This window comes from Phymastichus coffea, unplaced genomic scaffold (genome assembly GCF_024137745.1).
Source record: "Phymastichus coffea isolate CEN01 unplaced genomic scaffold, Cenicafe_Pcof_1.1 PCOF00077, whole genome shotgun sequence".
Taxonomy (NCBI): domain Eukaryota; kingdom Metazoa; phylum Arthropoda; class Insecta; order Hymenoptera; family Eulophidae; genus Phymastichus; species Phymastichus coffea.
Genome location: NW_026706888.1, coordinates 432,749 through 456,902, shown reverse-complemented (window position 1 = coordinate 456,902; position 24,154 = coordinate 432,749). Strand labels below are relative to the sequence as shown.

Below are 24,154 nucleotides of genomic sequence, written 5' to 3'. Positions count from 1 at the left end.
GGTTAGGATATTTCGGTCGGGCAATTCCTGTCTCTCTCTCTCTCTCTCTCTCTCTCTTTTTCTCTCGCTCGTGCGCCTCGAATCTCAACGTCTCGTCGTTTCTCGCCGCTGCCCCACCCTCGTGTAAAGCAGAGCCGCCCGAGATATCTCGCAAGCGGCACTGAGCAGCGATTCGCATTCGACCGACGTCTTGGTGTGCGAGAAGAGAGTCGGGGACGATACGAGCGGCGCGTTTCTGGGGTTCCCGTTTTTTTTTTTGTTAATGATGACTTGACTGACTTGGCCACCTCCGATTGAAAAGCAAGATTGTGAGAAAGGAAATAGGAGGACCTGCACGTTTTTTTTATACAGTGTACATTTATTGAGTGATTGTGCTTTTTTTTATTATTACTACGTTTACATTGGTTCGGCGAGTTCGGAACCGAGCTTGCGGAAGCTCGAACCATGAAGCGCCAACAGTCATGGGATTTGCAGAAGCAACAGTACTCGCAAGAGCGTACGGAGACCCAAGTCACCAGGCAACAGATCACCCAGCAGCGAGGTCAGTTTTTGCGCTCGCTTTTCTTTTCCCGCCACGACGTAATCGGCGTTTCGCTCGCGACGTTTGCGTGCAGATGACTTTTCACACGCGAGTTCGTTGATTCGCTGAAAATAAGAGACGGCAAAGTTGGATTAATTACCAAAAATTGACTGTGTGTCTCAATGTAATATAATATCTCGGAGAGAATTCAAAATTATCACGCACCGTTACCGCGTGGTTATTTATAATTTTCATACCACTGCCTATTTATAAAGTATCGCATATATATAGTCTATATAGTCGTCATTTCGTGAAGGAGAGAGCAAAGGAAGAATCGTGGAAGAAAGTAACAGTGAGTCAGAAACGTTCGATCGTCGAGGAATCGCGATTACGGGGGGGGGGGGGGGGGGATTGAAAAACAGATTGCGGTAGGCAAGGTGTACACATGAGCGTAACTCTGTGCGCACGAGGAAGAACTGTTAGGCGGTCGTTCGAGCGCGCGGACCATCGTTGCCGGCCTCGCTGGCTAGCTCCTCGTCACGCTATCGTAAGCGCCCCCAGTGCGAAGCGCATTCCGCTCGCTGGTGCACGCCAAATTCGCAGCTTTTCTTGCTCGGTACGGGGGGGGGGGCAACTCGTCGAGCTCTCTTCCAGAGACGTGGAAATCGCGAAACGATCGATCGCTGCCGGGGACGCTTACAGCGGAACGGCGTTAAACGGGGAGGTACGCGCCGTGCACATTGGATAAGGTCGACCGAGATCGGATGATACGAGAAAACACGAGTGCGCGAGCGCTGTCTCTGCGAACGCCGCCGATAGTGACAACGGAGATTCGTCGTTCGTTCCGTTCGATTCCAACGATCGGCGATTTGCCAACGTCAATAAAAGAAAGGAAAGAGAGAGAGAGAGAGAGAGAGAGAGAGAGAGAGTCGCACGTAGTTTATCGCTTTCCTTGCTCTGCTTTCGCCGCTGCCTATGCGCGATAAACGGCCGGGAGAAAGAGCGCGCGAGTTCTTCCACGTCGGTATTCTATTTTCGAGTGAGCTACCGGACTAAATTTAGGGCCTCGCTCGCGCGCGCTCCAAAATTCCTTCGCCTGCGCCGCCGCCGTCACCAATGCTCTGCCCCCGTGCCCGACACTGCGGCCAGCTTGAGATGAAAGCTCAGCTGCTTCTGCAATCGCGATTGCTCGTACGAGTTGACACTTCGTTAGCACGATGTAGGTTCGGATACACTGGGTCATTGGGTACGATGGCAGGTGTAGATGGAAGCCTGCATTAGGAGCTTGCCACTGCAAGTAGGCGATAGATGTGTCGTAAAAATTTTGACGTGATTGCGAGGAAATAGATCGTGCGGCATCGTGTACCACATAGCTTACACGGAAACGGCCGTTAGCGACTCGGTCGAACCTTCTGCTTGTCTTATCTGCTTTCTCATGTCGAATAAATCGCACGTCATGTGCATAGTTTCCCTCGAATCGCATATATGTTTCTCATTTTTCAAAAAAACATCTACACTGGTCACAGGCCACTTAAATTAATTGCAACAGATGTACTGGATTCTAGAATTCTCATGAAAATCACGATTACGTTCAAACTCATCAGCACGAAACGCGTTTCGGAATGTTTATGTTTAAACGTGCACGCTTAATTCGAATTGCAGGTACTAATTAAACCGCAGAGTACAATTTATGGAAATAAGTTGTCTTTACTCTTACTTTTGCTATACTGAAAGTTGTAAACGAGCACTTAAAAAGAAATTGCTTTATTTTCGTAATTTTATTACTAACCCGTGAACATTTAGGAAACTTCGTGATTATTTGTTTAGTAGTAAAATATTTATCGATAAATATTTGCATACCATAGATGCTCGATCAGCGCTGGTTATTTTTATATTTGCGTTATTTTTCTTCTTGTGCGTGCGACTGTACTTTTATTTATCAAGCTGTTGATCATCGACTAAAAATAAATTTTTTTTACTCATGTTACACTTTTGCAAAAATTTAATCATTTTTACGATGCCGCTGAAAAAAAGGAGCGAAATCTTGATATTATGAATGAAATTTGATTTGAAAATTACCTTGCGTACTATCCACTGATTTTGAATTTGCGAAGTAAAATAATTTTCCAAAATTTTGCAATCCTTGAATTTCACCGAGTGTAGTCCGGGGGCAAATTTCAAAACGAAACTCGCGCTTTTCGAGGTGTTGCGAGAACAGAAGTGACACATTCTTTTTGCGGCACCATTACAGAGTTGGATGTGCTCCAAAGCATAAAAAAGCAGCGGCTAGACGAAGATGCTGTTCGATTGTGTCTTGTTTAAGAGTTTTGCCGGCTCCGTTGCGTTTACAAATAAGTTACGTGTTTCGATTTTATAAGTTACAAAGTATCATTGACTTTTTATCGTTGACCTAATCATCTCGTGTGCTCCATTAATATTCACCCTCCAAAGAATCTTTAGAATCGCTTGAAACGCTCATTACGTATGCACGCAGAAATAGCGCAAATAAAATTTCATACTTCGAAAGTTTGCTTTGCTTGTAACAGAAAACGAATAATTGTGAAAATTAGTATTTATCATAAGTTTTCATTTAATTAATGTGTTTGTTTACGACTCTCGAGTGACGGGAAAGTGACAGGTAAATCCCCTTATAAAATTTCACTCTGTCGTTCTACTGCCAACTGCAATTACGGGAAAGTAACGTGATTGCGCGATCGACACGAGCCAAAAGATAAATTCAGATTTGCAATAATCTTCGTGGTCCAGAGAGGATATTTTTTCATTCTACGATGATTGTGACGCTTCAAAAATGTCAGCGTAGAAATGAACTATAGATGTCTCTGTATTATAGATTTTGTTTCGTTTAGCTGTGGAGATTTTTCAATATCGTTATTGTAAAATAAGGATCTTTTATGAAATTAATAAGATTGATAGAAATCAAATTTGATCTCGATATAGGCGGAAAAATTAACGAAAGGCTAATACAAAAATATTAAAAAAATAATTACAAGTTAATATTTTATCAATGATATAAAATGAAAATGAAAAAATTTATCATGAAAAACACTTTACTCTTGATAATAAATTTCATTTATGCTTAGATCATCACTGTGATATGAAAGAAGAGAAAAAAGTAAATTACTAGCGTTTACATAATACAATATTATTATCGTTAATAGTATGATTACTAGTTTTTTTCTATTCACTGCACATATTGATTGATTAATAAGACAATAGACTTTATAATAGTAATTTGATTTTGTAGAGTACAATGGATCAAAGAATAAAAAAATGGAAGGGTCAATGTTGGCAATTACTTAAATTAATATAAAGGTTAGGACCTTATAAAAATGTCACATTCAGTTGAATTTTTAAGAGTTAGTTGAGTTCCAGTGCGAATATTTGAAATACATGCTTTGCTAAGAGCAAACTTGAAAGAATGAATTTAACAAACCTATAACAATAAACTCTCGGCGAGAGCGCCTGCAGGGGTTACTCCTGCTAACTTTAGCCGCGAAACAGCTGATGCGTCGGAGCTCAACGACCTGTCGGAGAGTGTCGAAACGCTTATATTCCCCGCAAACGTATAGCCGGCTCTGGTCCGCGATTTGGCCGATACACAGGCAAGAAGGAAAAACTAAGGCGCGAGGCAGAGTCGGGCGCAAAAGACGCGTAATTGGCAGAACTGTTTGTTTTACGCGGTTGACGGCGGGTATTTTGGTGCAATGAGCCGTGGCTTTTGCGCAATATGTGCACTTTACGTGCCCGTATGTACTCTCGCTCGTCTCGAGGGCAAGGCAAAACTTGCAAATGTAAATATACGTACCTCTAAGGACGTGCGCTGACTTTGTCTTTTGATCTGGCTTTGATTCATTTGAGTCGCTGTAGTAAGCGGAAAAGAATCTTTTTGAATCAATTCATTATAATTTATGAATGTAATTTGAAGGGTAACATCGTATTAAGTTTGGTATATTATTAACATTTTTAGTACGAATGATCAAATGAAAATTTAACATTTTTACGAAGCTTCATTAAATAATGATGTTGCCAGATTTTTTGTTAATACCTCGAAATTTCGTAGCAGATTAAATAAATGTTAGATACTTGTTTGTAGATTGAATCATCCGTGAACTAGAATAAACCGACAAGAAATTCGCGCAAAACATGATTACGAAATCAGGCCGGAAAAAGCGGGAGAAAAAGATGAATCTTTTAACCGATGACAAAAGGTCAATCGGACAATTAAATAAAAAAGAAAATAGCTCATGAAAACACAAAAAAAGAAGAGAAAGAGAGAGAAAGAGAGAACCAATCTGATACGTTGCAGAGCGCGTTGCGGAGGGAAGAAAAAGACGAAACAACTGATCGCGCAGCTCCTAGTAGTATCGCCGCCACCGTCGTCGTCGTCTCGTAAAATGGGTCCCTGGTAACGTGATCCCATCTCTCGTACAAAAATAGGCAGCGTCTGAAAACCTGGGGCTGCGAGCGTTCGCGCACACGCATACACCACATACGTACTTGCCGTTTCCCGCTCGCTCGCGGGATGATCATCGGAGAAATATGCTGCATTTATATGACTGATATTAGCGAGGGAGACACGGATACGCCCACTTGCGATGCCAACTCCGGATATATGAATGCAGGACGACGAGTGGGTGGAAATGCGCTTTCGTTTCTCTCTGCGCGTTGTACAGAATTTTTTTTCGCACGCACGATACGACTTCCTTGTTTAGACAGAGATGCAAAAACAAATGATGCGAATCTTGATCCTCGGAAAATTATGATAATCAATATACATGGTATATCGAATTATTTCTATAAGTATTTGCTGAAATTGACACTTTTCGAGGATAGTAATCACGACATTCACAAGAATTTCTTTCTCGCAAATTAACCAGTGAAATATCATAATGAACTTTACAATTGCAGTAATTACTTATTCATATAAATAAATATTGATTTTTAATGAGGAATTTTTATTGTTGAACATGCGACGTTTATTATCTATAAAATGCTGCAATTTTCACACTCCATATTCATTAATTGTTTATAACTAAAGAGAAATAATTAAATATTTTTTCAACAACATCTATAACCTCTCGATAATCAAATTAAAAAAATTATACCATTGAAATCAAAAATTTTTTATGTTAATAATCTATTAATTCGATCACAGTACAAGGCGAGATGATCGTCCAAACGACACCCACCGTACCAGCGTAAGTTTTCCACCTTTGCAATTAAATTAATTATTATTTACACGCTCACAAGACGAATTAAATTAACAATGCTCATAACTGAACATAGGTTTTCGGGTAGGCCGGGTGATCCGTCGCCTCCGGTATTCGAACAAATCTTCAAGAACGCAAGGTTCGCGCAGGGTGGAAATGCCGTATTCGAAGGCCGCGTCAAAGGTAACCCCAAGCCAGTTGTGTCTTGGACCCACAAAGGTGCACCCCTGCTGGAGACGTACAAAATCAAAATGTCGTACGATGAAAGGACCGGCAACGTCAAACTACAAATAAATAACATTGGACCAGGAGACGAAGGGGAATATACATGTCATGCCAAAAATCAATATGGTTCGATAAACTTTATTTTTGTGACAAGTCCTATTATTAATACTGCAAGGCATGAATATACATTTTCATATTATTGTAGGAGAAGGTATTTGTTCAGTGTACATTCAGCCGGAAGGTTTCGGACCGCCACCTCAACAACCGAAATTGTCGCGTAACTATCAGTCAATGATCGACAAGCAATACACTAATGGTAGCACTATCATTAAGGAGGACTTCAAGGTATATCTTTTCGAATAATAATTTGTCATATTTTTAAATAGAATAGTATTCAAACGTAAACTTTTATGCTGTCAGGTTGACACATTCGAGTACCGAATTTTGCGAGAAGTAGAGTTCCGTGAATCGATTACTAGACGCTACGTCGGCGAGTCTGACTCGCAGATTAGTACGACAATTGAACGTAACCTCGGACCAGTGGCACCACCACAAATCACGCAAAAGCCAAGAAGTTCGAAACTTGTCGAAGGATCGGAAGCTGTGTTCTCTGTCAAAGTGTCGGGTAATCCGAAACCAAGAGTAAGATCACAAAACATTGACAAATTGTTATCGAAATAAGTAAACGGATGTTTAAAGTGATTATCTAATGAATTTATAGCTGACATGGTTCAAAGACGGTCAACGTCTGCGCGACTCGCAACACGTCGAAACGGTGTATTCGAATCAGCAAGCAACACTCAAGATCCACAAAGTCACGTCAGAAGATAGTGGTCACTACTCCTTGTTAACCGAGAATCCACAAGGTTGCACAGTCAGCTCGGCGTATTTAGCCGTCGAATCGAATGATCAAGTAGACACAGCACCAATGAGCAAAGAAATTACCACTACCTTCCAGTCTGACAGTCAGCCCGAAGCTGCTAAAGTATTGGCACCAAATTTTGTGCGCACGTGTTCCGATCGTGATGTAACCGAAGGAAAGATGACAAGATTTGATATTCGAGTTACTGGTCGCCCTTATCCCGAAGTTACGTGGTATATCAACGGTTTGCCCGTCGTCAACGATATGACTCACAAAATTCTTGTCAATGAAAGTGGCAGCAACTCGCTCATGATCACCAATGTCAGTCGATCTGACAGTGGAATCGTCACTTGCGCGGCTCGTAATAAAGCCGGCGAGACGTCGTTCCAGTGTAATCTGAATGTCATTGAGAAGGAGCAAGTTATTGCCCCGAAGTTTGTTGAACGTTTCACCACTACCACTGTGAAGGAAGGTGAACCCGTGATGTTCTCAGCCAGAGCAGTTGGTACACCAGCACCACGAATCACTTGGCAAAAGGTAGATTTTCTGACCTATTTCTTTTAGTTTTTTCTAAAATATGAATCGTCATTATTTGACAAAGTAACGGTTCAAGTTGGATTAACACAGAAAGAGTAACCCGTTGCGGCAGAGATCATTTGGCAACATTTCAGTTCGTGTTATTTACGACTTCTCTGCGCGAAGAAAATAGAAACCTACGTGGATATTGTAATTTTCTTATTTTAACGATGAGATCTATTTTGTTATGTAACTGCTTCAGGCAAATAATGGATAATTAAAATTTCATGTAACTTTCAATTTTTATTGATCTGCAGGATGGAGTGCCGATAACGCCCGGACCCGATGTACGTATCTCAACGGACGGCAGTGGAGCCTCGATTCTGGACATACCACGAGTGAAATATCACGACGCCGCCTGGTATCAATGCACAGCGCAAAACATTGCCGGCTCTACCGCCACCCGCGCACGCCTATTTGTCGAAACAGCCAAAGATATTGTCCCCGAACCACCAAGACGCCTGAATTTACCTCGACCGACGAAAGTCATCGAACCTGAGTAAGTATGCAACAAATTGTCAACTATTTGTTCATATCGGATTATCACGTATGGTTTTTTCGTTATTTGCTTTGCAAATGTAGACCAGAACCTGGTCCCGAAGTGATCTACTTACGACCTGTGGAACGTGCAAAACCATATCTACCTCCACCTGAGGAAGAAAAGATTTATCCGCCACCACGTTTCATCATACCTCTTCGTGATACTCATGTGATTGAAGGTGGACGCGTTCACTTCGAGGCCAGAATCGAACCGGTGGGAGATCCTACGATGAGGGTGGAGTGGTATGTCAATGGAAGAGCTTTAACTGCAAGTGAGTATGATGCATTTAATGTTCAAAAGAAAATTATAAAACGATGCTTATCTGCTTATTTTTGTGTTTGTAGGCTCCCGAGCGACTTCCATTTTCCGTTTCGGATTCATTGCTCTAGACTTGATAAGCATTGTTATGGAAGACAGCGGTGAATACCTTTGCCGTGTAGTCAGCTCAACAGGAGTAGCCGAATCTCGAGCCACCCTCGGCGTGACGCGTATGTCTTCAACTTATTAATAAATCTTTTCAAAAATGGTGAAATTAAGAAAAAATTACTTTCTGTTCGACAGCACGAGCAACAATCGAACAAACCAGCCAAAACCCCGAAAGTCTTCGATATATCCAGCAACTCGAAGATTACAGCAAGTACCAAAGGCAGGAGAGCGTGGAGGAGACCTCTTCCCAGCGACCAGTGTTCATCCGACCCCTCCAGGATCTAGGAGAACTGCAGGAAGGACGTAATGCCCATTTCGAGGGACAACTCACTCCTGTTAGTGATCCAACGATGAAAGTGGAGTGGTATAAGGATGGACGACCAATCACAGCCAGTCAGTATTGATGTAGAATGACATTTTTTATTTTAGATAAACATTGATTTTAAACTTTTATTTGAAATTTTAGGCAGTAGAATCACAACCATCTTCAACTTCGGCTACGTCTCACTTAATATTATGCACCTACGAAGTGAAGATGCAGGTTCTTATACAGCGCGGGCTGTGAATCGCTGTGGAGAGGCCATCAGCTCCGCGTCTTTACGTGTCTTTGGTAAATTAAATCGAAAATCAATTAACAAATTATAACATCGAATATATTTTGATCAATTGTTTTTTCACTTATGCAGTACGTACTAATGTTACTGCCGATCTTGGCATTCCCGAGCAACAAAGATATATCGAAGCTGCCGAGGAATTGGAAGCTTATCACGAGGCTGCACAACGCAAGTACGTTCAAGAGCAGCCGGAAAAAATAGTCCCACCGGTATTCAAAACGCCTATCAAGGATCAACTGAATATACGAGAAGGTGCGTTTGCACACTATGAAGCACAACTCGAACCCGTCGGAGATACTACGCTCCGCGTTGAATGGTTGAAGAATGGACGTCCTGTCGAAGCTAGTGAGTATTATATTTTTTTTCAATGATCGTGAAACATATAACTAACCGATCAATTTATTTTTCAAGGTTCGCGAATTACAACATTCTTCAACTTTGGATACGTTGCGCTCACGATAAAATATGTTACCATTCATGACGTTGGAATCTACACTTGTCGTGCTTACAATCGTGCTGGAGAAGCACATACCTCTGCGCAACTTAGCGTAATTACTAAAGATGATATTGTTTATGACAGTCAACACCCAAGCGGTTTACAGAAGATTCGTACTCTCGAAGATTCTAGTCGATACACGCGTAAAGTCGAAGAGGAAAAACAGGTTACTCAACCTCCCAGGTTCTTAGGACCACTCAAGGGCACCAATAAGATCGTTGAAGGACAAAGAGCCCACTTTGAAGCTCGTGTTGAACCACAAAGCGATCTTACTATGAAGATCGAATGGTACCACAATGGCCAGCCCATTACAGCTGCCAATAGAATTCAAACTTATCATGATTTCGGTTACGTTGCTATCGATATATTACAAGTTAGATCTGAAGATGCCGGTACATATACTGTTGTTGCAAGAAACAACTACGGTGAAGCTAAACTGTCAGCCACTATGGTGGTTGAAAGTAAGTTATTAAAGTTTAATCATAATGAAGTTTAAGTGACGTATTGTAAATACTAAAATTTTTATTTTTCATCCCTTAGCTCGTACCAGCATTGACACTAGTAGTATGCATCATGGTGCTTATGAAAAAACTCAACGTTTCGAAGATGCTAAATTCGTTGAACCCAAGTACCACATCGAAGAGATTTCAAAGTCAAAACCGATCTTTACTCAACCACTAAGCGATCCACCAACAGTAAGCGAAGGCAGGCATATCCACTTAGAGTGCAGATTAGAACCAATGGGCGATCCAACGATGCGTGTTGAATGGTTCCAAAATGGTCGGCCCATCGCTATTGGTTCCAGATTTAGAACTTACTACGACTTTGGTTACGTTGCTCTTGACATAATTCACGCCAGTGCACTTGACTCTGGTGAATACACAGTACGTGCCACCAACCATCTAGGAACGGACCATACGTCGGCGTGTGTACGTGTAATCGGCCGCTCGGATATTATTACGGACACTCAAAATGAACAATCATTGGAACAAATACAGATGCTGGAAGATGCATCTAGATACAGAAGAACGCAACAGGAAGAAGTACTTGTTCAGCAAGCGCCACAATTTACTCGTCCACTTCATAATATTGAAACTGTGGAATTAACGAATGTCCATCTGGAATGTCGACTCCAGCCAGTTGGTGATGCGTCGATGAAAGTTGAATGGTTTGTTAACGGTAGACCAGTCAAAACTGGACATCGTTTCAGACCTTCATATGAATTCGATTATGTGGCTCTTGACATTTTGGGTGTATATCCTGAAGACTCAGGTGTGTACACTTGTCAAGCCCGTAATCAACTTGGTGAAGCAGTCACTTCGGGATCTGTAAGAGTACATGCCAAGAAAGACTTGATTTTGGAATCACAACATCCTGAAGGTCTTGAACGTATTCAATATTTGGAAGATGCGTCGAAATATAAACGACATGAGCTCATTGATGAGGTTGTTAATGTTAAACCAAGGTTCATCACTCATCCTAAGAATCAAGAAAGTCTCCGAGAAGGACAACATGCTCACTTTGAATGTAAACTCGAGCCAGTTACTGATTCGAACTTGAAAGTAGAATGGTACAAGAACGGTCGTCCGGTTACGATAGGTAAATAAAACTAAAGTTCATATATGAATGGCAACATGTAGATTTGAAATTAAACAACTGGTAAATTTTATTTTTACAGGACACCGTTTCCGTCCAATCCATGACTTCGGATACATAGCCTTAGATGTCATAGACTTGATTGCAGAAGATTCTGGTACTTACACTTGTAGAGCTGTGAATCTCATTGGTAGTGATGAAGTGTGCTGTACATTAAGCTGCCGCTCAACCGCTCAAATATTAACTGATACTCAAAATGAGAGTGGACTTGAACAAATTCACTATTTGGAAGACAGGTCGAAGTATCAACGACGAGAGGATATTGAAGAAACAACGACTCAAGCTCCCATTTTCACTACTTCGTTGAACAATGTTGAAATTAAAGAAGGACAACGTGCACACTTCGAATGTAGATTGATTCCAGTATCCGATGCAACGATGAAAGTTGAATGGTTCCACAATAATGCTCCAGTCAAGGCTGGATCTCGCTTTGTTGAGACTAATAGCTTTGGTTTTGTAGCTTTGGATATTATGTATGCTTATCCTGAGGATGCTGGTACATATACTTGTAGAGCACGAAATGCGATTGGCGAGGCTATCACCTCTGCGACTGCAGTGGTTCACTGTGAGTATACTTATGCATTGAAATTATGGATTCTTATATTATTCGTAATATTAAAATTTATTATAATAAAAATTTTTATAGCCAAGAAATCAATCTACTTGGAAACTCAAAACGAAGAAGCTTTGCAAAAAGTACGGCAATTGGAAGACTATTCTCGTTATCAACGTAAGACTGTTCAAGAAGAGACTGTAACACAAGCGCCAGTTTTCACAATGCCGATTAAAGACATACAAGTCGCTGAAAATCAAGCTGCACACTTTGAAGCTCGGGTCATTCCTGTTGGTGATTCTAAATTGAAAGTACAATGGTTACGTAATGGTGTACCAATTTTAGCATGTAAGTAAGCTATATGAACTAATTACCACACGAAGAGATCTCAAATGTTGATTGAGTTGGCGATACATAATTATCAACTATTACGTCAATTTTTTCAGCTAATCGCATTACGACTATGCATGACTTTGGCTACGTAGCCCTCAATATGAAATATACTACTCCCGAAGATGCAGGTACCTACACTTGTAGGGCTGTGAATGATCTTGGTGAAGCTGTAACATCGGCAACAATGTTCGTCCAATGTGAGTAATTACGTTACTTTATTAATCGGTACAGCACGTATAATCTCATCATATAACATACATCAAATAACAATTATCACATTATTTATGAAAACAAACTCTGTTCAAATGTTACAATGTGCAACATCATAATCAAACGAAAATTCTACACTCATACAGCCAAGGCAGCTTTACAATTCGAATCACAACACGAAGGAGTATTGTCCAAACTTCAAGCACTAGAAGACACAAATAAATACCAAAGACGCGAGGAGGAGGAAATACCAGTGACAGAGAAACCACGATTCACTGTACAATTGAATGGACCTACAAACCTAGTAGAAGGTCAAAGCGCACATTATGAGTGTCGTATTGAACCTTATCCCGATTCCAATTTAAAAGTAGAGTGGTTCCACAATGGTAAACCACTATCTACTGGTCATAGATATAGAACTGCATATGACTTTGGCTTTGCATCCCTTGATGTTTTATCGGTATATGCTGAAGATTCTGGCACATACACATGTAGAACAACAAATAAACTTGGACAAGCCACAAGTTCAATAAATCTTGATGTTAAATGTAAGTCTATGATACGACTTTCAGTGAAAAGGGTAAACTAAATTCTGTAAATTTCTTGATTGTCATTATTTATTATATTTTTAGCTCGTGCTTCCATTATCCGTGAAACGCAACATGAGGGAGCTCTGAAGAAGATACAGTATCTGGAAGATGACTCACGTTACAAGAGAGTTGACAGGGAAGACGCTATAGTCATTGAAAAGCCTAAATTTGGAAGACCTTTGAAAAATATTGAACATTTGCCTGAAGGCAAGAGTGCTCACTTGGAAGCCACGCTGACTCCAGTAAATGATGCTACTATGGTTGTTGAGTGGTACAAAGATGGAAAACCTATTCCCCAAGGTCACAAATTCAAGACGACTTATGATTTTGGATATGTAGCTCTTGATATTTTGTATGCATACCCTGAAGACTCCGGAACTTATATGTGCAAAGCTAGAAATGCCGTTGGAGAGGCAGTTACCACGTGTGTTATCTCTGTCGATGCTAAGCAAGGATTATATCTCGACACATTGGATGCTAGTCGACTTGAAAAGATTCGTCAATTGGAAACTGTCGAAGTTAAACCAATTATTGAAAAAGAAGTTGTTCATCAGAAGCCAGTCTTTATCACTCCTCTTAATAATTTGGATCATCTCAAGGAAGGAGAACATGCTCATCTCGAATGTCGCGTTGAACCAATCAACGACGCTAATTTAAAAATTGAATGGTAAATTTAAATTATAAAAAGGTTGAATTATAATTCAGAGAAAATATACAATTTAAAAACATAAATTTATTTTAGGTTTGTCAATGGAAAACCTGTCAAAACTGGACACCGCTACCGAACAACCCATGACTTCGGTTATGTTGCTCTCGACATATTATACAGTTATGCTGAAGATTCTGGTACTTATATGTGCAAGGCTACGAATCTTGCCGGTGAAGCTGTTAACACATGTACCATTAAAGTTGGATGTATGTAGTTTACGAGCCAACAATAAATATTTTTACAGTACCCATGGAAATAAAAACTAATCTTCCATTATTCATATTTATAGCTCATCGTAGTCTTATATTAGATACACAACATCCTGATGGACTCGAAAAGATAAGAGAATTAGAAGCTCAAGGTCGACCAGCAAGATTAGAAATTGAAGAACCTCCTGTATTTCCACCGAGATTTGTTACTGAATTAAGAGTAAGTAATTTCTCAAACTTAAAAAATGTAATATTATTCTTATTTACTAATAAAATAAATATTTAATAATGAGTCTTCTCGTTTAAATTTTAGGGAACGAAAGAAATATATGAAGGTCAAACAGCTCACTTCGAATGTCAAATTGAACCTCTTCATGACGCCAATTTGCGAGTTGAATTCTTTCACAATGGCAAGCCACTGCCATCTGCATCTAGATTCCATGTTACATTTGATTTTGGTTATGTTGCACTTGATATCAGCCATGCGGTGCCAGAAGATGCAGGTCAATATTCAGTACGTGCTATCAATGCTCTTGGCCAGTGCGTTTCTTCTATCGAACTCAACGTGATACCAAAAGACAGCATTATTTTGGATTCTCAACGTCCAGAAGGATTGGATAAAATTCGTGAGCTTGAGTCTCAGCAACCTTGGAAGCGCCCAGAAGTTCCTGAACCAACAACAAAACAGAGACCGGTCTTTACTCAACCATTGCAAAATATCGATGCAATTCCTGAGGGTGAAACTGCTCACTTCGAATGTAGACTGATTCCTGTTGGAGATGCATCATTGAAAGTTGAATGGTTTAGAAATGAAAAACCAATTGAAACAAGTACGTTTTCTTATAAGAATTTCAATTTTTGTAAATTTGTTTTTAACTCATTAAGTTTAAAATCATAATTAATATATTTTTTAAAGGTTCTCGAATTACCAAAGTTCACGATTTCGGATATGTGTCCCTTGACATTGCTCACGTGCGCGAAGAAGATGAGGGTATTTATATGTGTCGTGCTACAAATCCACTTGGTGAAGCTGTAACAACTGCTGGAATGAAAGTTTTATGTAAGTCAAACATGACATAAATTATTAAATTATTAGTTATAAAAAAAAAACTATTTAAAACTATTTTGATTCCATCCCATAGCTAAAGCTAATATTCAACTAGACACACAACATCCTGAAGCTCAACGCAAGATTGCTCGCTTGGAAGCTGACAAAGCTCCAACTCGTGCTGAAGAACCTGAAAAGGTCTTTGATAAACCAATCTTCACTCAACTATTAACTGGACCAACGGAATTGTGGGAAGGTCAATTGGCTCGCTACGAATGTCGCGTAGTTCCAGTAGGTGATGCAAGTTTGAAGTTTGAGTGGTACGTCAATGGAGTCGAACTTCAAATTGGTAAGTCAAACGTTATGCTAATAAATTAACTTGTTATTCATATTTTTCATCTGAAATTAAATGTTGTGTATATTAGGTTCACGGTTTCATGTTAATCATGACTTTGGATTCGTTACTCTTGATATAATGAAGGTTATTCCTGAAGACTCAGGTGTTTACACCTGCAAGGCTATCAATAGAGCTGGAGAAGCTGTATCGTCGATTTCCCTCAAAGTTAAGGCTCGATCAGCAATTGCTGGTGATGTTCTTCAACCAGATGCATGGCAAAAAATTCAACTGAAAGAAGCAGAAATGAACAAGGTTCCAGAAATGTTTATTGACACTACACCACAACAAGCACCAGTATTTACAACTCATTTGAAGAGCTATGATCAATTAGTAGAAGGACAACACGTTTACCTTGAAGCTCAAGTAGAGCCACGCGCAGATCCGAATTTACGTGTTGAATGGTTTAAGAACGGCGTAGCTCTTCAAACTGGAACTCGACTGAGGAGTACTTTCGACTTTGGTTTAGTGTCATTATCAATTAATGGTCTTCGTCCAGATGATTCAGCTATTTATACCTGCAAAGCAACTAATTTACTTGGTGAAGCAGTATCAACAAGCAGTCTCAAGATTGCTGATAGGCATTGGTTACTTGGTGACACATTGCATCCAGACGCTCTTCAGAAAATCAGTGATCTGGAACAGCCTCAAGTATTTACAAGAGATCAACCTGAACCAACATATGAAGAACCAGTTTTTATAAGCCATCTTAATAATGTTGAATGCATTGAAGGTGATAACGTTCACTTTGAATGTAATGTTGAACCATCAAAAGATCCAACAATGAAGATTGAATGGTTCCTCAATGGAAAACCACTACCTTTCGGTGCTAGATATAAATCCACGTATGATTTTGGTTATGTTGCCCTTGATTTGAATCATGCTTATGAAGAAGATTCTGGTATTATTACCGTAGTAGCTACCAACTCTAAGGGTTCAGCTCAGACATCTGGTACACTAAAATGCACAAGCAAACAAAACATTTATTTACAAACTCAACATCCACAAGGTGAAGCTGGCTTGGAAAAGGTCAAGGAAGTTGATGAGGCTTACTTATCAAAGTCCAAGAGACCTGAAGATGGACCTGAAAAAGAATATCCGATACCTATTTGGACCGTGCCTCTTCAACCGGAATTCAAACTTGGTGAGAGTGAACCATTACATTTAGAAGGTCAAGTGGAACCAAAAGATGATCCTAATCTGAAGGTCGAATGGTATTTCAATGGAAAAGTATTACAACAGGGATCAAGATTTAAGACTACTTGCGACTTTGGTTTTGTCACTTTAGATTTAACTGACGTCTATGACAGAGACTCCGGTATTTACACATGCAAAGCATATAATAAGGCTGGTGAAGCATTTACTTCATCAACTGTTTATTGTTCGACGAAAGAAAATATTATTGAACGATCTCAGCATCCTAAAGGAAAAGAAGGACTTGAAGCTATTCAAGATTTGGAAGAGTCACTCAGAAAACAACCGGGAGCTCCTACCGAAGCTGATGGTGGTCAAGCACCTACATTTACATCAAAGTCCGAAGATCTTTCTAATGTAGGAGAGGGAGAACTGGCTCACTTTGAAGGTACACTGATTCCTACTGGAGATCAAACTATGGTCGTTGAATGGTTCTTCAATGAGAAATCTATTGAAGCCAGTCATCGTATTCGTACTGTATACGCTTTTGGAACAGTTGTTTGTGAAGTGCATGGAACGAAGATTGAAGATTCCGGAACATATACTTGCAGAGCTACAAATAAATGGGGAAAAGCTGAAATCAGCCTAAACTTAGAATGCGTTGATAAATCTAAAGGTCAAAAGCCAAGATTCACCACTCAAATTCAGTCATTGGAAGGTCTTAAGGATGGCCAATCAGCTCACTTTGAATGTACTCTTGTACCAGTCGGAGATCCTAATATGAAGGTAGAATGGTTCCATAATGGTCAACCATTGCGTCACTCGTCACGTTACAAGATGGTATCAGACTTTGGATTTGTTGTGATGGACATTGCTGGAGTTATGTCGCATGACACGGGTGAATACGTATGTAAAGCAAGCAATAAATATGGTGAAGACTATACGAAAGCTACTCTAAAATGTTTCGGCAGAAGTGGCGTATATCTTGATACACTACAACCAGATTCATTAGCAAGAATCAGAGAGCTTGAAGCATATACTGGTGATCAACAAGCTATAACACCAGCTCCAGTAGCTGAACCACCCAAATTTATCACACAAATCAAGGACGTTGCTAAATTAGTCGAAGGACAGTCTGCTCACTTTGAAGCCAGATTAACACCGGTAACAGATCCTGATTTAAAAGTTGAATGGTACTATAATGGAAAGAAATTACCTCATGGTCATCGATACCGAACATTCCATGACTTTGGCATTGTAATTCTTGATATACTCTATTGTTATGAAGAAAATTCTGGAGAATATGAATGTAGAGCAATAAACAAATACGGTGAAGATTCTACGAAGGCAACGCTACGCTGTATATCAAAGGCAAATCTGATTCTTGAATCGCAATTACCAAAAGGTATGGAAGGAGGTTTAGAAAAAATACAAACCCTAGAAGATTCCATGGTAAAAACACGCGATGAGCAAGTAACAGAGACTAAAGGAAAAGCACCCGTATTCACTGTACCCTTGAACAATTTAGATGGACTTCGCGAAGGTGAAAGTGCACACTTTGAAGCTCGATTAACGCCCACAGACGATCCAAAGTTAAAGGTATGTACTATATTTCTATTTTTATAAAATTTGTTATATTCATACATTTATAAATATATAGAATATCATCTGATTAAATATTAATATTTTAGGTCGAATGGTTCTGGAATGGAAAACCACTGAGAACTGGCACCCGATTCCGAACGTTCTGCGATTTTGGTTTCGTGATTCTCGAAATTTCACCAATTTATCCAGAGGATTCTGGAGAATATAGTTGCCGTGCAATAAATGAATACGGCGAAGCAGTAACAACATGCTCGATGAAATGTAGTGGTAAACGTAGTATTATCTTAGAATCACAGCTGCCTAAAGGAATGGAAGGTACAATCGACAAGATAGCTGAGCTCGAAGGTCTTGGTGCTGAACCCGGTCAATCGATTCCTGATGATGATACTGGAAGACCACCAGAATTTATCACGACTCCCTCAGACTTGACTCTTTCTGAAAACTCTTTGGCTCATTTCGAATGTAGATTACTGCCTGTCAATGATTCTAGTATGAGGGTTGAATGGTTCCATAACGGTAAACCTCTCTTAGCAGGATCAAGAGTCAAAACAATCTATGACTTTGGTTTTGTCATTCTCGAGGTTGCTAATTGCTACCAACGAGATTCCGGTTTGTACACTTGCAAAGCTGTAAACAAACACGGCGAAGCAACGGTATCCTGTCAATTACAAGTTAGAGGTAGACAGGGAATTATTCTTGAACCTCAGCTTCCAAGTAACTTCAAAACAGGAACTGAAAGCATCCAAAAATTGGAAGAAGCTCTATACAAGCGGGAAGAAATTTTGTCTGAAGAAGAAAAGCCAAATCCTCCAAGATTTGTTGTGGAATTAAAAGATATTCAAGTTAATGAAGGAGAAGCTAGTCATTTCGATTGCCGTGTCGAACCTGTCAATGATTCGTCTATGAGAATTGACTGGTTCCATAACGGAAGACCTTTCGCTACTGGATCTAGAGTACATCAGATCAACGATTTTGGATTTATTTCGTTAGATCTATCTTACACTTATGCAAGAGATAGCGGTGAATATGTTTGCAGAGCGACAAATAAATGGGGATCTGCTACTACTAAAGCAACGATTACTTGTACATGTGAGTATATCTTGATATTTTATACAATTTTTAATATAATAAAGATTATTTAGATCGATTGTACGTTACTTAACAGTTATTAAAAATATAATTATTTTCTTCAGCTAAAAAATCTATTGACTTTGATTCACAACTTCCGTCCGGTATGAGTGGAGAAAAACTGAAAGAGCTTGAACGAGGTCATATGCCAGAGCCTGCACCAGCACCTGAAGCTCCACATCAACCACCAAGATTTGTAACACAAATTAAGTCCGCTACCGTTGAAGAAAATGAAAATGTGAGATTTGAGTGCCAAGTTGAACCCAAAGATGACCCCAAACTACGCATTGAGTGGTACAGAAATGGAAAATTAATTCCTGCAGGACACAGATACAGAACTACTTATGACATGGGCTTCGTTTCGATGGATATTCTCTATGTGTATCCAGAAGACTCTGGAGAATATATTTGTAAAGCCATCAATGATTATGGAGAAGATACGACTAAAGCGTCGGTTTCATGCAAACGTAAGTTTAAGCGTCATGCTGTGCTAAACGCTTTTGAAATGATATTTCTACTATATTTTAATTAAAAATTTCATTTATTTTAGAATTACCAAGCATTATACTGCAAAACCAAGTACCAAAGGGAATGAAGAAATCAGAAGCTTTAATGCAAATGGAGGCTACTATCAAAAAATATACTTCAGAAATACATCTTACTGAGGATGACTTATACGACGCAGATAAGAAACAACCACCAAGATTTGTTACTCAAATTAAAGACCAAACTGAGCTCGTTGAAATGAACAGTACTAAATTCGAATGTCAGTTGGCACCTGTCGGCGATCCAAATATGAAAGTGGAATGGTTCTTGAATGGAAAACCACTTCCTCACAAGAACAGATTTACACCTATCTATGACTTTGGATATGTAGCAATGAACTTTGGTTGGGTGTATCCTGAAGATAGTGGTGAATATCTTTGTAGAGCTACCAATCTTTACGGCAGTGATGAAACCAGAGCTACAATAAGAACCGCAGGAAAGCCAGGAATTATTTATGAATCACAATTACCAAAAGGAATGAAAAGTATCGAGAAGATTCGTGAAATGGAAGCTGCTTGGCAAATGTATGTATAAAAAAATTGGTGATATGTGATATTTTAAAAGAGCAATTTATGCAAAAATTAAATACATTTTATGTTCACTTTACAGTGTTCCTGAGGAAGAAACTGAAGTTGAAAAAGTCAAGTCACCACCGGTTTTCGTTAGCAAACCAGAACCTGTTACCGTCGAAGAAGGAGATAACTCTCGATTCTGTTGCCGTGTTACTGGTTATCCTAGACCTCGTGTAATGTGGCTTATCAATGGGCACACTGTCGTAGGTGTAAGTATTTCAAATAATAATGTAAATACTATATGATTTTCATAAAAAACTAAATATTCTAATAACAATTACATTTTATTCAGGGATCACGTTACAAACTGACATATGACGGCATGTACCATCTTGACATTCCGAAAACAAGACAATATGATAATGGAAAGGTTGAGGTGATTGCAAGAAGTTCTGTTGGAGAGGCGCGAACAGAAACGACGCTTACTGTTAAACAACGCAGTGGTGACTACCGTGGAGTTTTGAAATCGTCCCCAAGACGTAAGTTTAATTATATCTTCAAGGAAAATACAACTTCAAAAACGATACCATGCAATAGTTTTTGCAACTTTCAAAAAAGTTATTTTACTGTATCAATAATATTTTCAAGAAGTATAACATTTTCGAATAGTTTTTTGAGATATAATAATAATGGTACCGTTTTTAAGACCATGAAACATATTTTATCAGAGATAACTTTTATAAGTAAAAATTCACAAAATTGTGTAATCAATACAAACGAGCCGACATATAATATATTGGCACTACGCACATTAAAATTTCGCACAAAATTTGTCGTGATACACATTTCCTAAAACCCCGATTTTCCCGTTCCTTATTCCTGTCCATGGAGCCTGACAGCATCAAAAAGTGATTCGGAGAAAGAACTTCGTCGTTCATTGTGAGTTTGACTGAAGACGAACGCACTATCGACTGATAAAATTTCCGTTGGTAAACGGATATTCAAGCAATGAAGAAAATCAGGTATGGTTTTTTTGAACGTGTAAAAGCCCATGTTTTGCACATTTTTCGTCAATGACCTTCAATTCTCTCAACACTTATACTTTTTATAAATTTTTCATTCTCTAAAACCTTTTTATATATTGACACTGTTATATAAACAATGATAAAAATATTATGAATGTTCGAAACCCTATACACTTGGTTTTTACCTGGAAGATGTTTTATAATCTAACGAGAAACCCCTACTCTTATAAATGTTTAATATTCGTCACAGATCAGAAAACTTTTCGTAAAACGACTCCGATACAATGACAAAACAATACTTATACAGTTTTGAAAACAGCAATTTTCCAATTGCTATATACCTCGTAAACTAACCATGTTCACTGGTTCCCACTTCAATTCCTATTAACTCGAATATCATCACTAATTTAAAATATTGAATTTAAGATACATATTTCCTTTTGTGCATTATGGATGTATTTATTTTTATGTATGTGTTTTATTTATATCCTAAATTGTAATAATATTCAGAAAAATTAATAATAAGTACTATAAGACGGTAAAATTTTTCCTTCGTGTATTATTATTTGTTGTTTTTTGAATATATTTTTAATTATATCTTTCGCATGTGTTATTGGATAAGTTAAGATTGGATTATTATTGTATTCGATGTTATTATGATATAAGAAAATACTTGAAATTAACTTTCTAAATCTCCTTCAGCATGGTATGACGCTGAGCTTGCACAATATCAAGCAGAAAGAGAAGAAACTGAATTGACACGTGTATTCGATGAGAGACATCAATCTCATACAACTCCCATAATCAGTGAACACCTTGGTCCCAAATTTATTAAAGAACCAGATACTGAATGGCAAAAAACTGTGAAATCGAAGAAGGGTGAAGATTACTATAGCAAGCTTACAAGTCTCGAAGAAGATCAATTATTGAAAGAATCGAGATTAAGAGAACAATCTCATCAATTTGCAATTCCAGGAGAAAAAGTAGTTAGCAACTCTATAGCTAAAGGGATGGCCCAAAAGTACCAAGAAACTTTGTAAGTTTTCATATTAGCATAAGCAAACTGAAATATGTGTAATTATTTAATAACTTATTGAATATTTATTTTTCAGGGAGGCACAGCCGCAAGAATCTGCCCAACCACCACCGAAACCTGGTAAAAAATTCACAACACAAGTAGATATTGATTCTCAAAAACATAAAGGGCCCAAGTATCAACCTGAACCATCTGAATCAAGTGTGCATGGTCGTGAAGTTCACATAGCGAAACAAAAGCAAATGCAAAAGGAAACCAAAGGTGATGTGGAAATCACAAGAAAAATTACCGCAACTGAAACCACTGAAGTCGAACACAAAGCAAAGACACAAGAACGCGTTGTTCAAGGTCAAGTGAAGCCATCAAAGCCACCGATGTTTACGAAAAAGATTCAGCCATGTCGAGCTTTCGAGCAAGAACAGGCCAAATTTGAAGTTGAATTTGATGGCGATCCTCTACCAACCATCAAATGGTACCGTGAAGATTTTCCACTAACGAACTCTGCCGATCTTCAAATTTATACCTTCAGTACAAAGTCTATCTTGGTTATTCGTCAAGTATTCATGGAAGATTCCGGAGTATTCTCCGTAATTGCGGAGAATAGAGGAGGAAAAGCTAAATGTAGTGCAAACCTTGTTGTTGAAGAAAGGCGAAGACAACCAGGACGTGGTGGAGTTGTACCTCCAAGCTTCATAAATACCATTCAAAGTACTACCATTACAAGTGGTCAACTAGCTAGATTTGATGCTAAAGTTACCGGTACTAAGCCTATAGATGTTTACTGGTTAAAGGTATATTTTTAAATAAGGACTTTTAAATCTATTTTAAAAACGTAATATATTTTATTCAATTGATGTTTTCCATTAAAATTTATAGAATGGCAAGAAAATCATGCCTGACATTCGTTACAAGACTTTGGAAGAAGATAACACCTATACGCTTTTGATTCTTGAGAGTGTCACGGAAGACACTGGGAAGTATGAATGCGTTGCCATCAATAGTGCAGGAGAAGCTCGGTGTGAAGCAGAATGTGTTATACGCCAACCGCAATCTCCAGCAGGTAAAACGGCAAAACCATCGCCGTCTGATGTAGAGAAAGCTCCCACTATTTTGCAACCTTTGAAAGATCAAACCATCAAAGAGGGAACATCAGTTGCATTCTCATGTAGAATTAGTGCTAAACCTATTCCGCAAATTCAATGGATGAAAGGAGACAAGGTAAAGATTTTGTATTTCCATTTTGTTTGAAATATTATAGTACAGATATTTGTTAGTGTATATCATTCATAATTTTTCATTTCTTGAAGGTTATCAAACCATCAAAGTACTTCCAAATGCAAAAAGAAGTAGATCTTTGCACGTTAAGAATTTCAGAAGCATTTCCAGAAGATGAAGGCTTGTACAAATGTATTGCCAAAAACTCTGCTGGTGAAGCCGTGACATCTGCCAACCTAAAAGTGCTTGGTAAAGAAAACTGAAATATTGTTATTGGAATATTAAAAGAACATGAGACATAATTTAAAATCATATCCACAAATTTCAGCTCCTGAAGCAGCGGACATTTTACCAAAATTGACTCCTCTTAAGGATCAAATAGTTCTGGAAGGACAGCCAGCCCAATTTAAGACTCAAGTTTCGCCTGCCAAACCGAAACCAACAATCAAGTGGTATCGCGAAGGTGCTCTTATTCCTGAATCACCCGATTTTCAGGTAATAGAATTGAGTCTAATACTCCTTTTACTAAATTGAAAAATTTAAATATAGAATATAAAATATTGTCGTTCAATAATGAAAAACAATTATTCTTCATAAATATTTCAATGCTCAAAAGTAGGCTATTGGTGTCAAGTATGTGGTGAAAATAAAACGGTTTCACATATTTTATATTCTTTAGCCTCATACATTTCTTAAGACA

At 38.8% G+C, this 24,154-nt stretch overlaps 1 protein-coding gene across 1 annotated transcript in view; it reads left to right on the top strand.

Annotated features, from left to right (window-relative positions):
* The first annotated feature begins 204 nt into the window (after positions 1-204).
* LOC131668393 (titin) overlaps positions 205-24,154 on the top strand; it is a 96,297-nt gene continuing 72,347 nt past the window's right edge. Inside the window, exons 1-35 of the mRNA XM_058942509.1 lie at positions 205-541; positions 5,697-5,739; positions 5,828-6,102; positions 6,182-6,321; positions 6,397-6,618; positions 6,698-7,375; positions 7,672-7,913; positions 7,997-8,226; positions 8,300-8,443; positions 8,517-8,774; positions 8,848-8,991; positions 9,068-9,340; positions 9,407-9,952; positions 10,032-11,090; positions 11,170-11,712; positions 11,794-12,048; positions 12,147-12,290; positions 12,450-12,851; positions 12,936-13,560; positions 13,636-13,808; positions 13,892-14,031; positions 14,125-14,641; positions 14,728-14,871; positions 14,954-15,208; positions 15,285-17,986; positions 18,079-19,081; positions 19,186-19,587; positions 19,671-20,190; positions 20,276-20,447; positions 20,531-20,717; positions 21,906-22,239; positions 22,316-23,030; positions 23,116-23,457; positions 23,547-23,703; positions 23,783-23,949. Of these exons, the coding sequence (XP_058798492.1) occupies positions 445-541; positions 5,697-5,739; positions 5,828-6,102; positions 6,182-6,321; positions 6,397-6,618; positions 6,698-7,375; positions 7,672-7,913; positions 7,997-8,226; positions 8,300-8,443; positions 8,517-8,774; positions 8,848-8,991; positions 9,068-9,340; positions 9,407-9,952; positions 10,032-11,090; positions 11,170-11,712; positions 11,794-12,048; positions 12,147-12,290; positions 12,450-12,851; positions 12,936-13,560; positions 13,636-13,808; positions 13,892-14,031; positions 14,125-14,641; positions 14,728-14,871; positions 14,954-15,208; positions 15,285-17,986; positions 18,079-19,081; positions 19,186-19,587; positions 19,671-20,190; positions 20,276-20,447; positions 20,531-20,717; positions 21,906-22,239; positions 22,316-23,030; positions 23,116-23,457; positions 23,547-23,703; positions 23,783-23,949 (14,250 nt within the window). The 5' untranslated portion in view covers positions 205-444. The remainder of the gene's footprint in view (positions 542-5,696; positions 5,740-5,827; positions 6,103-6,181; positions 6,322-6,396; positions 6,619-6,697; positions 7,376-7,671; positions 7,914-7,996; positions 8,227-8,299; positions 8,444-8,516; positions 8,775-8,847; positions 8,992-9,067; positions 9,341-9,406; positions 9,953-10,031; positions 11,091-11,169; positions 11,713-11,793; positions 12,049-12,146; positions 12,291-12,449; positions 12,852-12,935; positions 13,561-13,635; positions 13,809-13,891; positions 14,032-14,124; positions 14,642-14,727; positions 14,872-14,953; positions 15,209-15,284; positions 17,987-18,078; positions 19,082-19,185; positions 19,588-19,670; positions 20,191-20,275; positions 20,448-20,530; positions 20,718-21,905; positions 22,240-22,315; positions 23,031-23,115; positions 23,458-23,546; positions 23,704-23,782; positions 23,950-24,154) is intronic.